Here is a 15,964-nt window from a genome sequence, read left to right as displayed (position 1 = left end):
GGCCTCTATGTTTATGGTTCACTTCCTCCCTTATGCCCCTAGCAGACCAGTGGCGTGGCACACAGGTTGGGAAAGTCTGTGCTAGATCATCCCCAGTCTTCAACATATACTGGACATATTCAGAGCAGGACTCTGAATCTGGCTGTGAATGTAACCTTCCATCCTTGAAATGGTGCCTCGGATTCTGAGGCAAATGTCTGTTATTCCTTATATCTGATCGCTGGTTTCACAAAAATGACGTAGTGTGTCCAAGGCAAAAAATGGAAACCCTGACGCTTCAGTGACTGCCGGGAGGGATTATTATCTCGCAGGACCCCACCATATATGGGAAACCCATTAGCATACAATTTCCTAGCTGTTGCCTGCACCACAGTTTCCATACAGCCCTGGCCCCGGTACTTAGGGAGGGTGTAAGTATGTGTTAAGCAAGCAGCTGCATCACTGAGGCACCAGGAGGCCAGCTGACCTTCCTTGTCAATAAGGCAGGCACTAGGGAAGTCACGTATCAGACTGTCCATATAGTTCAGGGAGTGACAATTGCCCCCAGTGCTCCAGGTTTCATTGAGCAGGGCTGCATGAGATGAGTTGAGGGTACCAAAGTGGAGGAAGTCACTTCTCGGCCTGTAATACAAGGATAGGCAGAGGTGATGGCTGAGCAAGCTGAAGGCCTTAAAAGAACCTCATGGGCTGAAACAGAGTGAGTTAAACACAATAGAGACAAAAGAAAAGAAAGTGCCACAAGAGAGCTCAGGCTTCAGATGATAATCTCTGTTGTCCTGCCTGAAGGTAAATTAGCATCTAAGAATAACAACATTTCATCTAGAAGTCTGAAGAGGTTCACACTTTCCAGCTTCGTACGTGGGACCAAGTCAGAGGATGGGCAAAGAAAGCAGTGACTGTACCCCTAAAGCAGCCAGGGTCCTGGTTTGAAAACAAAAGAAGAAGAGGCTGCAACCAAACTAATAAATGCATGGAATGCTTCAGATGATGGCAACCAATGAAAAAGAAGAGAAGCTGGTGGCAGTAAAGTGACCAATGTGCCACTCTGAGGAGAAGGAGAGCAACAGAGAGGAGAAGAAAAGAAAAGAAAAAGAAAGAAGTAGGGAAAATAAAGAGAAAACAGCAAGGTTTCTTTTAATGCCCACTGATGACAGAGTGTCTGAACCCAGCCACAACAGCATATGCAACATCTCATAGATATCTATGAGATTATTGAAGTACTTATATATGTCCATAACAAAAAATATTGGGCTTAAGTCTTTGTAATTTTAATGTATGTGTCTTTATTATCTCCCATTTATACTCTTTACCCTTCATTATTGTTATATATGTTTTCCCCTTCTAATACTACAATTTAACTAGTAAATGGCTGACATGAGGCACAGCATCATGGAGGCATAATGAAAGTCCAAGGGGATGAGGAGAGGTGCAGTCACGTATAGTGGTTGCGGGCGGGCCAAAATAGGCGAAAAAGAAGCTTGGAAGGTTCCCGACATGGTCTCTGTGTATGCGCAAAGCCCATTTGTGTAAAAGACAGAGACCACGTTCAAGAAACAATAGTAATGGATAATAAATAAATAACTGGCTGACATGGTGCATAGCTTTATGGAGGCACAATGCTGCACTGAGTGGGGCTGCTGTGGGCTTCAGAGGGAGAACCGGGGATGCTCAGAAAAGGTGGTTGTGCAACCAGTGCTTCTGCGAGTTTATCCATTGTCCCAAATGGAAACACTGGCACAGCTGCCCCTTCTGAACAGCCCCGACATGACCTTTGAGGTTTGCAACAGCCCCATCATGTCAGCCAGTTATTTTTCTAATTATCCATTACTATTGTTTATGTCCAACTTGTTCCTAAATTAATTATATGCCAAGGAATCTATAGCACTCATTTTATTTTGAGAGCAAATGTAAAGTAAATAAAGTGACCAGGAAAAATAAACGGACATGGCCTAGGTAAAATATTCCCCTATGCTAAATCATTGTAAACCGCTTAGAGAGCTCCGGCTATAGAGCGGTATATAAATGTAAGTGCTATTGCTATTGCTACACAGGAAAAAAAGAACCTGAGACTGCTAATGAGGGTTATATCTCCCTATGAAGGGCTATACCAGTGACCCTTGGAGCCATCTAATGGGCTAAGTTCATAACTCACTTACTCTGAAGCAGGCCCACAGAATCTAGTAAAACTTCAGTGAGTCAAGTCCAGAATAAGGAGTATGTGAATTAGTCATGGATCTATTCTCCATAGCCAGGGAACTCCAAGCCACTGCTCCTCAGAAAAGCCAACATGGAAGCTGCATCCCATAATTCCAAGTCACCATTTCTCCATTCTCTTCTGTCTACTGATCATTTTTTTATTTCTCCCCAATCCGTGTAAACTCTTTTCCAAATTCCCCAGTTCAGCGTGGAGAGCCAGCATGGTGTAGTGGTTAGAGTGCTGGACTAGGACCGGGAAGACCCACGTTCAAATCCCCATTCAGCCATGAGACTAGCTGGGTGACTCTGGGCCAGTCACTTCTCTCTCAACCTAACCTACTTCACAGAGTTGTTGTGAGGAGAAACTTAAGTATGTAGTACACCGCTCCCTTCCTTAAACAATTGGTTTTTGAAAGTGTGGGACTATGCTTCAATTTTGAAAGTCTCGGCTTATGTACATGGTATGTCTACTGAATCATTCATGTCTGTTTGAGAACCCTTTATAAATTATAATATTCATTATGGTCAAACTTTGTTCCCATTTTCTGGATTTGACTTATAGTGTTTTCGTTATGTAACTTACAAGAAGCTGATCAGATTAGATTTTACAATTTTAAGAGTCTGAATTTCTTTTGCTTTATCTTGTTCTAGATATTTTCTTTTTACTGATGTAATTAATTAGAAAAATGAGGTTTTTCATTATGAACAATGATTGGTTTTATATTGTCTCTATGGTGATTTGTCTCTGTCTTCTTTGGCTTACTTCTTAATAAAAATTCTTATTTTTAAAAATGAAGAAGAGCAGGATATAAAATGTAAAATAAATAAATAAATAAAATAAAAACAAAATCACACTGATGGTCATTAACAAGTAGGGCAACCACTGAGTGATTTTGGAGATGAAGAAATGATAGGAAGGACGAGGAGAAGCAGGACAACAATAAACCAAATAAAGTTTATTGTTGTGAGCAGCTCCGAGCAGGAGTGCACTGGAGGGGCAGGGTATAAATATTCTAAATAATAAATAAATAAATAAATAAATAAATAAATAAATAACTTCTGAATATCCAGGCATTATTTTGGTATATCGTTTCCTCTCCCTCATTCCCCAAGCTATTTGTGTGATGAATCCTCAGTGTTCGAACTGAAGCAGGATTTCATATGGTAGTGGTAAATTATGACCGTTGGCACCCACTGCAGTGATGGAAGCAGCATTGTTGTACTTTAGGAGAGGCTGAATACCAAAGCTCTGTTAGGCCTTCCCAGTGAGGTGTGATGGGGAATTTGGCCTTTTATTTATAGACAAGCTCTTAATTTCCTGATGTGTTTTAAATAGTTAGAGGGTTAGCAGGGAGGGGGATACTTTCCCCTAGAATTCCACAAATGATGGAATTTATTTGTATGGTTGCCCAGTGCCCCTTATTCAACCCTAAAGCTCTACAAAATTGCATATAATAGGTGCCCCCACAAAACCCAGCCCCTCTAAGCAGGTAGCCCAGGGGAAGGAACACATTCACTGACCGGCTCTGGCTGTGGGCAGGTGGGCCTGGGTGCAGTACTGTCTCATAATAATATGGCTCAAAGTGGACATCTCTAGCCTCTGCAGTACTTCTGGCCACTTCATACAGCCCATCTTGGAGACCTGTGGGAAAGTTTTGAGAGACCAAATTAGGAGAGAGATTATTTTTTCTGAACTACCATGTCTAGATCTCAATTGCTATTTGACTAGACTCACGGAATGTTATAGAATGTTATAGATCATTAGTATTTTTAAGCCCGTTAAAATAACGGGCGCTAGTAGACCTTTGGGGCCAGCCTCCTCCTCCTCCATACCTCCTCCGCTGCCTCCACCCGGCCGGGCCCACCGCCTCCTCTGGCCCAGGCCGCGGCTCCGCCGCCTCGGCCGCACCGCATCCTCCTCCACCCGGCCGGGCTCACCACCTCCTCTGGCCCCACACTCTTGCCTCTCTTCCCCTCCCTCCCACCCCAATCTCTTGCCCTCCCTCCCCGTCCCACCCCTCTCTCTCACCCTCCCCTCCCTCTCAGCCTCCTGCCCCAGTCCCTCCTGCCCTCCCCCACCCCACTCCCACTTGCCCTCCCCCCTCCCTGCCCCTCCCTATTGCCCCTCCCCCTCCCCCTGATCCCCTCCCTCTTGCCCTTCCCCCCCCCTGACCCACTCCCTCTTGCCCTCCCCCTCCCCCCCTGCCCCACTCTCTCTTGCCCTTCCCCCCTTCCCCCCTGCCCCCACTCCCTCTTGCCCCTCCCCTCCCCCCTGCCCCACTCCCTCTTGCTCTTCCCCCTCCCCCCTGCCCTCTCTCTTGCCCCTCCCCCTGCCCCACTCCCTCTTGCCCTTCCCCCTCCCCCCTGATCCCCTCCCTCTTGCCCTTTCCCCTCCCCCTTGACCCACTCCCTCTTGCCCTTTCCCCTCCCCCCTGACCCACTCCCTCTTGCCCTCCCCCTCCCCTTGCCCTCCCCCCCCTGCATTTTTAAAAGTTGGCTTCTGTCGGGGAAATGGAGGGTTTTAGGGCCCAGCGGACGCAGGCAGCCGAGGGTGCTAAAAAGAACTTGGCTGGGGCGGCCAGCGGTGCCTCTTGAGAGCTGCTGCAGCCCCCCGCAGCTCCCTCTTCGCTCGCTGCGCTTTTGCACCTGGGGAGGGTTGCCGCCCTTGCAGGAGCCACCGCCGCCATGCGGGAGACGCTGTTCAAGGACCACTTCTGGGTGAGGCTGCTGCGCGGGTGTCAGTCCGGCGAACAGCCACTGCTCCCCCCATTCCCACCTTCTGCCCCGGTATCGGGGCCCACTGTGGGCTGCCCCGCCCGCTGCCGGGCCGGCCCCGCAACCACCACCCGTCGCCCCGCCGCGGTCGCCGCCACCATGGGCCCCAGTCGCCGCTGCCATCGCCCCCCCCCCGCCACCCCGCCATGGCAGGGCCGGTTCCGCCGCTGCCGCTTCTGCCCTCCCCACAGCCCGTCCGGTCCCGGCCCCAACATGGCCGCCTGGTGCCTGCGGCCGTTTCTCCCTTGGTCCGGTCCTTCTGGTCTGGCTTCTTCTCAGCCCGCCGCTCTCCTGTGGCCTCGGCGGCTGGGCCGGGCCCGCCACCGTCTCTGTTCCCTGCCCCAGTCTCCGGCCAGGCCGCCTCTGTCCCCCCGTGATTTCCCCTCCTGGCCCTGTCTCCTCCTCCCGGTCCCAACATGGCCGCCTGGTGCCTGCAGCCGTTTCTCCCTCGGCCGTTCTGGGCATGCGCTCTGTGCATGCCCAGAACGGCCAAGGGAGACACGGGCGCAGACACTGAAGGACACGGGCGCACACCCAGGCACTTTATTATAGAGGATAGAATGTTAGCATTGGAAGGGACCTTGGAAGTCTTTGAGTCCAGTCCCCTGCTCAGAACAGGAAACTGCTACAGGCAGCCTGCCTGACAGATGGCTGCCCAGCCTCTGCTTGGAAACCTCCAGTGAAGGAGAGCCCACCACTGCATGAGGCAGACTGTTCCACTGTTAAACTCTTACAGTTAGCAGATTCTTCCTAATGGCTATCCTGAATCTGCGTCCTTGTAATTTCAACCATTGATTCTAATCCACTTCTGTCCCCAGGAGCCACAGAGGACACATCTGCTACCTCTTCTCTGTGACAGTCCTTCAGATATTTGATGTTGGAAGTGAAGGACTATACGCTGTCTCTTGTCTCAATGACATAGGAGGACAGACTAGTGAGTCAGAGGGCTAGAGGGTCAAGACATTGGTCATCCCTTCTCTACTGCTCTGACACTATCCCTTTGATATGTAGATTGCTAATCTCAGGGACTTCCTTCCTTCCAGCCACTTCCTTCCTCTTACCTTCTCTTCCCTTCCTTCTACCTTGCAACATGCAAGCTCCTCTCTCCCTGCACCATGTGTGCAGAGATGCAGAATCCATCTGCATCCAGCTAGCTAACTAGATTAGAGATCCTATCTCTTCACTTTACTATCTAGAATGGAGTTCTATAATAAATACTCCTTATATTGATTTGAAACTATGAACTGGCTCCAAGTTATTTTACTCTCAGCATACACGCATGCCTAACCAAATTCCGCTGTGTTGTGCCTCTGTGCACTCTGCTATAATGAAAAAGGATTTCTCTTACCAGCGAGAATTCCCAACATTTGAAATCTACTATTCGATCTCCCCTTACTGTCCCCTTGTCCATGCTAAACATACCCAGCTTCTTCCTTACAGGATGGTTTCCAGACCCCTCACCATCTTTGCTGCCTTCCTCTGAACCCATTCCAGTTTATCAATGTCTTTAAAATGTGAGGTCCAGAAATGGACACGGTATTCCAAGTGAGGTCCATGTTGCATTTTATCTAGTATATGTTTTGTTGATTAGAACTTGTCCCAGTGGGGATCCTGAAGAGTGTGTGTGGGGGAAAGAAAAGGGAGGGAAAGGAGAAGGAGAAAATGGAGTTGTTCCTGGAATAACAGGAATAACTACATCTGCACCTGCAGCCTTCAGACATCCACCCATGGGGATATGGAGGTTCCCCATTATCATAAATGGATACTTCACTGCTGTCCTGGAATACAAAGTATCTTCAGCAGAAGGGAAAGTGTACATGTCACAAAAAGGAGTCTTAATATTGGGCTGGAAACATCAGAAAGATCTCCAGATAATGTTCAATCCAAATAGCATGGAACCTGTATTACAGATGATGGAGCATCATATGCTGATACGATTGTTGATTTATCAGATGCTTGTTGCTGATACTCCTGGCGCTGCCATACATTTCAAACATAAAATTCAGATGAAGGCAAATGCAACGCCTGTACAACACAAAGAGAGGAATGTGCCCATAGCATTATGCCAACCACTTAAAGAGGAGCTTTCAAGACTACAGCATGCTGACATAATAGAACCTGTTGATTCATCAAAATGGGTCTCTTCCATTGTTCTTGTATGAAAACCAAACAGTACACTTTGAATGTGCATAGATTTAATATGATAGTGGATTGTCATCCATTACTCAATATCAATGAAATGTTGTTCTCTCTGAAAGAGGCCTCTGTGTTCACAACTGAGTTTTCTTAAGAAAAATCCAACTATGTGGACTTACTATCTCTTCAGAGAAATGGCAATTTTGCGCACACTCAGTGACATACTTGGGACACACAATATCTCAAGAGTCTCCAGAGCCACACAACAAGGATGCACTTCAATGATTTTTAGGACTCTGTATTACTCTTGTAGTGATCAGCCACCCCCCCCCCAAAGAGTTAACAGAGAGTGAACCGTTGTCTTGACTTACATACTGACAAACTCCAGGGCAGCCAATCAGTACAGCAGGTGGGTGGAACTAGAGAGCAGTTGTGGGGAATTCTGGGAACAAGAAAGCAGTCTTTGTTGGAAAGAAGCATGTGTGGAAAGTCTTAGTGAGGAGCAATGGAGCTTGCTCCCTCATGGTCAAAGCCAGCATGGAGGTTTCTTTCATGGAATAACTCTGTAGATCCTTAAAGGAAAGGATTGCAGGAGGCTTGAATTCTCTTCCAGAGTTTAGTGGGTTCAAGGAAAAGGGAAGTTTAGTTTATAGAAAAGTTTGTTTAGTCAGACTTTGCATTAGAATTTCTATTTCTTTGGTGTGTGTGTGTTTTGCATACTCCTGATACTGTTTTATTATAGTTACCTGCAATGTAATTGAAATAAGAAAGACTGGCCTACACCCATCCAACCTAGGGCATTGCAGAAGACTCTATAAACATTTAAGCATGCCTAAGACAAACTATTTTGGTAACCTATCAAGTGTTTTTAACTGTGTACAAAGCTAGAAAGCCTCAGACGGAAGCAGTCTGCAGTAATTGAATAAAACTGTTTTTTAAAGTCTTTTCTTTTTACAACCCTCTCCGAGTTGGTTTTTAACTCAAGAAAGGGTGGGCGAAGGAGCAGCTTTTTCTCTGGTGCAGACACGTCTTCAGGCACTCAGCAGCTATCAGTTTTTCTCATCCCGTGTAAGGTTACGTGTGGAAGGTTTTTGTAATTGCCCAATACCCAGTTACAGAGGGACCTTGGGATTATAGCACCCAATCCACAGGTCCAGTCCTCAGCAAGTTTTGGAGTGCTTGGTGGCAACCTTTTGAACCTACCAGGAATTCAGAATAGTTTTAGGAGAAATCTAGCCAGGCAGCTAGATAGCTTATATTGGGGGTAAAAAAACCCCACTTTTTGTGGTTTGGGATAATTTTGAGTTCGCAGTAAAGCCTGCTGTGTGGAGAACTTCCATGGGATAAAACACAACAATTTCCTCATACCATCCTCATGGGAATGGCTTAGTGGAAAGAATGATCAGTTTACAACAGGCTACTATGTCACCTTAAGTGGCCCAGTGGTGAAATGCTTGACTAACAAGCAGAAGGCTGCCAATTTGAATCCCCGCTGGTACTGTATCGGGCAGCAGCGATATAGGAAGATGCTGAAAGGCATCATCTCATACCGCATGGGAGGAGGCAATGGTAAGCCACTCCTGTATTCTACCAAAGACAAGCACAGGGCTCTGTGGGCACCAGGAGTCAAAATCAACTTGACGGCACACTTTACCTTTTACCATACTATGCAACAACAACCCTGGAAAGAGGCAATCCATGAAGCTTTATTTGCTTATTGAACTAATCCTCATTCTACCACATAAAAATCACCTTTTGAACTGCTGAGAGGATGCAAAGCTACCACCAAACATTCCCAATGGCAACAACTGATAGGGCTTTCCATGCCATCTCATCCTGAGGATACAGAGATTTGTGATCAGGTAAGAGAGATACAACAAAAATATGAATTGTATGTGGATCAGAAATGGGGTGTGAAACTGCAAATATTTCAAGTGGGGGACTTTGTTCGTTTACAGCTGCCTTATACGGTGAGAAAGGCATGTTCCCGATATTCTGGGCCAAAACAAATAATGACAATCTGAGGAGATTCTGTCCCATTGGAAGATGGAAAGAAATGGAACAGTTCAAGACTTTCAAGCATGGATATTATGATAAAAGAGGGAAGGGAGTCTGATCTTAAGAGAGGAACTGTAGAGGACTTTGATCTTGCCTCCAGTTTTAACCTCAAGGATAAGGCTGATGAAAATGATGGACAATCCTCTGCACCAGAAAATAAATCACTAACAGCTCCTGTGCCAGAGACCCCAAGAATTATTTTATTTATTGTTTGATTAGGAGAGGTGTGTGTGACAGGAGACCACCTAAAAGACTTCAAGACCTTTCCACCAAATTTTAATCAATTCAATTCTGCTTGTTATAAAAGGGAGGTATGTGTTGTATTCTATCTAGTAGTCCTTTATGTTTTTGTGATTAGAACTGTATCCCAGTGGGGATCCTGTAGAGAGTGTGAGGGATGGAGTCAGAAAGAAAAGGGAGGGAAAGGAGAAGGAGACAATGGAGTTGTTTCTGGAATAAAGTCTTAGTTAAACAAACATAAGATTACTTTGTATTTATGAGGGAAGCAGCTATAAAATAGTCCAGTGCTGAATAGAGTGGGACTGCTAACAGAGGCATGGTGTCCAAATCACGACCACTTCTCATGGTTTGGACACTATGCCTCTGTTAAAGGAGCATAAGGTTGTGGTTTTTTTAGCAGTGGCATAATTTACCCCATGTCTTACCATTCTTGTGTTAAATCGCATCCTGTTTTGTCCAGAAAATGTTCATCTTAACAGTTTAGGGCAAAAAGGCATCACTTCTGTGCAATGCATAGCACAATGTTGGTGCTTAATAAGTTTCATTAATAGTGCATTGCTAATGCTTCTTGTGCTGCTATTAATACAAATAATACCATGAATGGAGGTGGGAAGAACCTAAAACTGTAGCATTGCTGAAGTCAAGTGGGTGTGAGCCTGTTCTATCCCTAGATGGGAGATTTCCAGGAGGCCTGTGTAGACTTTCTAAATAAATAGTCTATTTATTATAATAGAGTGTTGCATAAAACTACCTATAGCTAGGTATGGAGATGACCTGAATGAAGATGATCAATGCTCCCCACTATTCTTTGCTAAATGGGAGTTTTGTCTGGCCTTGTAAGTACAACATAAGTTTTGGGGAAGTGGACCTTTCCCTTTTGAATAATGTGAATGTGATGAAAGGAAAATAAGCCAACATAAGTCAGAACCTTGATTGCTCATCTCTCATGCTCATTGGGACTCACCTTGCAACTGAAAGGCCTTGCCCCAATCAATGACTTTGGCATTTTCCAGCAATGATCGACAGGCATCTATTTCCCAATAGAAAGCAGCATACAAACTGGCATAGAAATCCCTGTTGTCTTTCACCACCTGCAGAAGATAGCATTGAGCTGAACTCTGAAATTCAGATTTGTCAAGAGGCAGACTGAAGGAATGGGCCCAGGGTGAGAAGGATGCAAAAAGTTAATGTTGAAGACCAAGAGCAAGAGAGAGAGAAAGGTGGCAACAGGGATAGCAGCACCACCACTGAGTAGGGATATGTGAATTGATTCGGGTACAAATCAATTTGTACCTGAATCTAGCTGACAGGTGATTTAGAGACAGAACAAATCACCCCTGTGGCCCATGGCTAGATTTGGATCCAAATTGAATCATGTCAGATTCAATTCGAATTGATTCAAGATTCGGATTCCTCCCATTAATTTCCCCAGATTCCCAGCTTTCATTAAAAAAAAAGAAAAAGCTAAGCTTTTGTAGCCTTGTAGAAGTAGAGTTATGGAGCAAAATGTGTGGTCACTATTTTTCAAGTATTTGGATTCTTTGGTATATAATAACTTTTCCTCAATGAATCCCTATAAGGATTCATTACACACCTTCATTTCTTCTATTCATTTTGACTGTCTTTGGACAGTGCCAACTGTCAACTGCCACTAGCTAACTACACCACACTCCCACCTGCAAGGCAGTGGGGTACTACTCAGTTTATGTTCTAGGAATTTCTTCAAGTGTTTAGACTCTTTGGTGTCTAATAAACTTTCCTCATAATGAATCCCTATGAAGACTCATTACACACCAAGAGTCTAAACACCTCAAAAATTCCTAAAATATAAACTGAGTACCCAGTTGCTTGTGGGTTGGGGGGGGTAGTTGGCAATGGGATGCCACTAATTCCCCACCCCCACCTGCAAAGCAGTGGGGTCAAAATGAACAGAAGAAATGAAGGTGTGTAATGAAGACACCAAAGAATCTAAACACTGCAAAAATTCCTAAGAAATAAACTGAGTACCCCAGTGTGTGGGTGATGGTATAGTTGACACATGGCAGTTGACGGCACTGTCCAATGACAGTCAAAATGAACAGAAGAAATAAAGGCAAATAATGAATCCTCATAGGGATAATAATGAATCCTCATAGGGATTCATTATGCGGGAAAGTTATTAGACACCAAAGAATCACAAAACAAATCAGGGGTGATTAGATTCAGACACAAATCAATTTTTTTTTTTAAAAATCGATTCGTGCACATCCCTACCACTGAGAGCATTTCAGATAATTTTCCACTTTGGATGCCAACATCCCTTTGAATGGATCTCACAGATTGCAGCAAACTGGATATGGGAGATGTCTATCAGATTTCTTACCTCCTTTTGTGGGCGGGTAAGGACAACTTTAAATTCCGGCCAAGAGTCCACCACCACTTCATGCTGAGCTGGATTTCCACGGTTGATGTGCATCACTGCCCCATAGACCTGTCAAAGAAAGATGAGGTTAGGGTGACCTAGTGCCTGGATTGCTCCATAAACAAATGGTGATCACATAGTCATGCCATGCAAGCATTGGGATTAAAGTGAAATAGTTAAATGGTTAACTTTCAAATATAACTAGCTAAATGTTTCAGCTGTCAATTTTTAACTTTAACTCCTTAAAAAGTTTAACTTCAACTTTTTAAAAAATTGTAAGTTAAAAGTTTTGTTAAAATTGAAATCTGGCTTTCCCAGAGTTTTTTTTCCTGACATGCCCATTCTCTAGGGCTCAGAATCATGATGTTTCTTCACTGAAACTAGGACATTGTTTGAGAGAGAGAAAGTACATATTGGAACATAGCATGCTACCTTAGACCATTTGTCCTTGGGATGTGCAAGGAATCTGGGCAGCTCGAGCTCAATCGAGCTGGGGCTGGTTTTGAGCTGGACTGAGCCGGCTGGAACATCATACTTGTAAAGAGGAATCTGGCGAGGATTCCCCTTTACAAGTAAAGGACTTTCCTTAAAGCAAATGGGGGGGGGAATAGTCTTTACCTCTAAAATAAGGCAGTGTCAGCGGCGACAGGAGCTCCTCCAACCCCACTGGCCTCCCAGATGACAGGCTGGGCAGGCTGCAGTCCAGTTCGGGCCTCTGTGTGTGTGCGGAGGCCGTTAGAGTGACCTCCGCGTGTGTGCAGAGGCTATTTGTGTCACCATGTGGTTGTTGGAAGGTAAAGGACTTTGCGCTGTCTCTTGTCTCAGACAGTGGAGGACAGACTAGTGAGTCAGAGGGCTAGAGGATCAAGACATTGGTCTTCCCTTCTCCACTGCTCTGACACTATCCCTTTGAAATGTAGATTGGTACTCTTAGGGATTAACTTCCTTCCTCTCTCTCCCCTACCTGTCCTTCTACCTTGCAACATGGCAAGCTCCTCTCCCTGCACCATGTGTGCAGAAAAGATGCAAAATCCATCTGCATCCAGCTAGATAGATAGGTTAGAGATCCTAACTCCTCACTTTCCTATCTAGAATGGAGTTCCTTAATAAATGCCTTATATATTGATTCGAAACTATGAATTGGCTCCAAGTTACTTTACTCTCAGCACACACGCATGCCTAACTAAATCCACTGTGTTGTGCCTCTGTGCATTCTGCTATAATGAAAAAGGGATTCTCTTACCACAGAGAATTCCCAACAGTGGTGTCACAAATGGCCTCTGCACATGCATGGAGGTGTCTCTAAGGGCCTCCACATGAGCGCAGAGACCCAAATTGGGCTCCTGCCCGGCCTGTCATCTGGGAGGCCAGCGGGAGGTGGGGGCGGGTTGGAGGAGCCCTCCCCAACACCTCCTCTGCTGCCTTATTTTAAAGGTATAGACTACCTTTTCTTGCCCCCCACTGCCTGCATATACTTTAAGGAAAGCCCTTTACTTGTAAAGATGAATCCTCACCAGATTCCCCTTTCCAATTATATTCCCAAGCCAGCTGTTCGAGCGAGGCCTGGCTCGACTTGAGTTCAGATTGGCTTCACTCTTTATGGGGCTGGTCTGGGTTGAGTGCAAGCCTTTGAGCTTAGCCGACTCAAACTCTGGTCCAGCTCGATTCGGCTTGCACACCCCTACTTGGTCCATCTAGCTCAGTATTGTCTACATAGACTGGCAGCTGCTTCTCCAAGGTTACAGGCAGAATCTCTCTCATCCCTATCTTGGAGAAGCCAGGGAGTGAACCTGGGGCCTCAGCTAATCTTCCACTGAGTTATGGCCCCATCCCTTAAGGGCAACATCTTACAGTGCTCACATGTCGTCTTCCATCCAAATGCAAGTCAAGGTAGAACCTGCTTAGCAAAGGGGACAATTCATGCTCACTACCACAAGACCAGCTCTCCTTCCTGAGAACAGCCCTCCTCCCCGTTGTATGTATGTATGTATGAAATGTGTAGACCACCCCAAACTTCCATCTCTGGGCAGTTTACTACAACATAAAATAAATTAAAATGAAAACCTTAAAGCAATTTAAAACCACAGTCAAGTTTAAAAGCTTGGGTGGAAAAATGAGTCTTTGGGGACTTTTAAAAAGTTATCAGAGAGGGGGAGTATGTTGTCTTGTGGGATATGATTTCTCAGGAACTATATGTCTGAGTTCTTTAGTTCCTTACTTAGTATTTATGTGCACTTGCTGAAAAAGTCCACAGAGTGTGGTAACTTATTGTGCTTATTTTTCTCTCCTGCAGTGACAAGGTGCACTGACTCCAAAAGAGTATGAGCCAGTAACAGTATCCACACATTATGTTCAACGCATTGCAATCCTTGCACAGTGTATGTGCATACAGATCTGTACAGTTATTCATGTGTTATGTTCAACACAGATGTAGTACATTTCTGATCTGCACCATGCATTTGAAGAGGTCTGTACTCAGGTTCACTTTTAAAATAACCGCTAGTACAGTAATTCACACCAAAAATATGTACACATGTAGAGATACCTGTATGGATGAGCAGCATAATGTCTGAATAGGGCTAGAGTTGCTGCTAAATATACAGACCCCAGAACACATGTGAGTAAATAAGTTAGTCCGCAGCAATGGATATAATGGTAACAGGGGCGAGGATGTCCGGGGGGCACGCAGGCCTCTGGGGACTGTCTGGTGCCTCCCCTGACTGTGCTATCAATGGCCAAGCTCACCTTCAACTCCATGTGTGCTGCCCACATGAGCCGCCATAGCAGTGCAAAGAAGAAACACGGCCACAGTCAAGACCAGTGGGTCCCTTTAAGGCAGCCGGGGGCGACAGGGGACTTCCCCAAGTCTCACCCCAGGGATGCTTTCAGCCTTGCTACAACCTTGAGGTAGGCTTAATTTACAAGTCTGACCAGGCCCTTCTTTTTAAAAAGCAAGACACAGGCAAATGAACATTGTCCAAGTGGTTTCTCAAATATGCTGTCCTTAGGGACTGAAGAGCAGAAGACTCCCAGGGCTTTAGAAGCCATTTTTATTGTGTAAGAGCTGGGTGCTGTTTTATCCTACCACAGCTTTATGCCCAGTAACATTTTATTTGAGGGTGGGAAATATTGGAATTCTGGACATATTTAGATAAACGTTAAATGTTAAGTCTCATTAAATAACAATCATTTCATATTAAAGTACAAGTATAATGTTTGTTTATTGAAATAAATGTATGTTTTAGAATGTATGTTAAAAGTACTTCGTTGCATAATATAGCAGTACCCTTTTGAGTTCACCCCTTCCTCCCCAGTGAACATTTTCTTTTTCTGCCAGAACGAGGTCTTGGCTAACACAGCAGATGCACCCAGCCCATCCATGCTCCATTGACTGGTCAAGTGCTAACTGCTACACTGGATGAGTTTCAGGAATTTGCAGCATCAGGTAGTGGGCGTTGTAGATTGGGTTGGCAGTGTTTTTTCTTTAACCAGAGCTAGCCAAGAGAAGAGACTTCCCATACTTTTTTGCCCCATTCTCTGGTCTTATTCCTGAGGGGGATGCGGGGTGCTATTTTTTCACGTGCCTTTAGCAACAGAGACAAACTGTTTAGTACAGCTTTTCTTTGCATGGGCAGGCAGTAATAGGGAAAACAAGTGGTTACATTTCTGAGAAAATCAAAGGTACCGTAAGTGTCTGGGGCAGGCTCCTTCGCAGCACTCCCTCTAGCAGCTGCAACTTGGAGGGGCAGGACAGGATCAACATTCCCGGCTAAATAGGAGGTACTTCTGGGCAGGTATTGGCAAAGGTATGGCAAACAGCAAGCATTTGAGAGAGGGAGAGAAAGACAGAGTCGGGGGGGAGGGGAGAGAAGCATATTAGTGCCTTATAAACAATCTTACCAGCTGATGTAAGACAGAGGTGACTTGTAATTTCAAATAAAAGAGTCAACTTCATATAGATAGTATTCGCCAACAAGGCAATTGTTTTTGCCAGCTTCCTATGCCCAAGAGAGCATGGCGTTCACATTGGAGGGATGAGCTCTGGCTGCTGCTCACGTACAAAATCCAGAGTAGCTGCAAATTACCTATTTGCTTACCACACTCGACATATTCTTACACTGAGTCAGAACATTGGTCTGCCTAGCTCAGTATTGTCTG

The 15,964-nt window shown here is 45.3% G+C and overlaps 1 protein-coding gene across 1 annotated transcript; it reads right to left on the bottom strand.

Moving 5' to 3' along the window:
* Positions 1-200: 200 nt before the first annotated feature.
* On the bottom strand, positions 201-15,593 carry LOC128328708 (glycine N-acyltransferase-like protein 3). Its single transcript, XM_053258772.1, has 5 exons — positions 15,492-15,593; positions 11,768-11,875; positions 10,370-10,496; positions 3,718-3,838; positions 201-621 (listed from the first exon to the last, which is right to left on the bottom strand). Exons 1-5 carry the CDS (start codon positions 15,567-15,569, stop codon positions 201-203), a joined length of 855 nt encoding a protein of 284 aa, XP_053114747.1. The 5' UTR covers positions 15,570-15,593.
* Positions 15,594-15,964: the final 371 nt, after the last annotated feature.

The sequence above is a fragment of the Hemicordylus capensis genome, chromosome 1 (assembly GCF_027244095.1).
Source record: "Hemicordylus capensis ecotype Gifberg chromosome 1, rHemCap1.1.pri, whole genome shotgun sequence".
Taxonomy (NCBI): Eukaryota; Metazoa; Chordata; class Lepidosauria; order Squamata; family Cordylidae; genus Hemicordylus; species Hemicordylus capensis.
The sequence above is the reverse complement of the archived record's forward strand: the minus strand, read 5'-3'. Positions and strand labels throughout refer to the sequence as shown.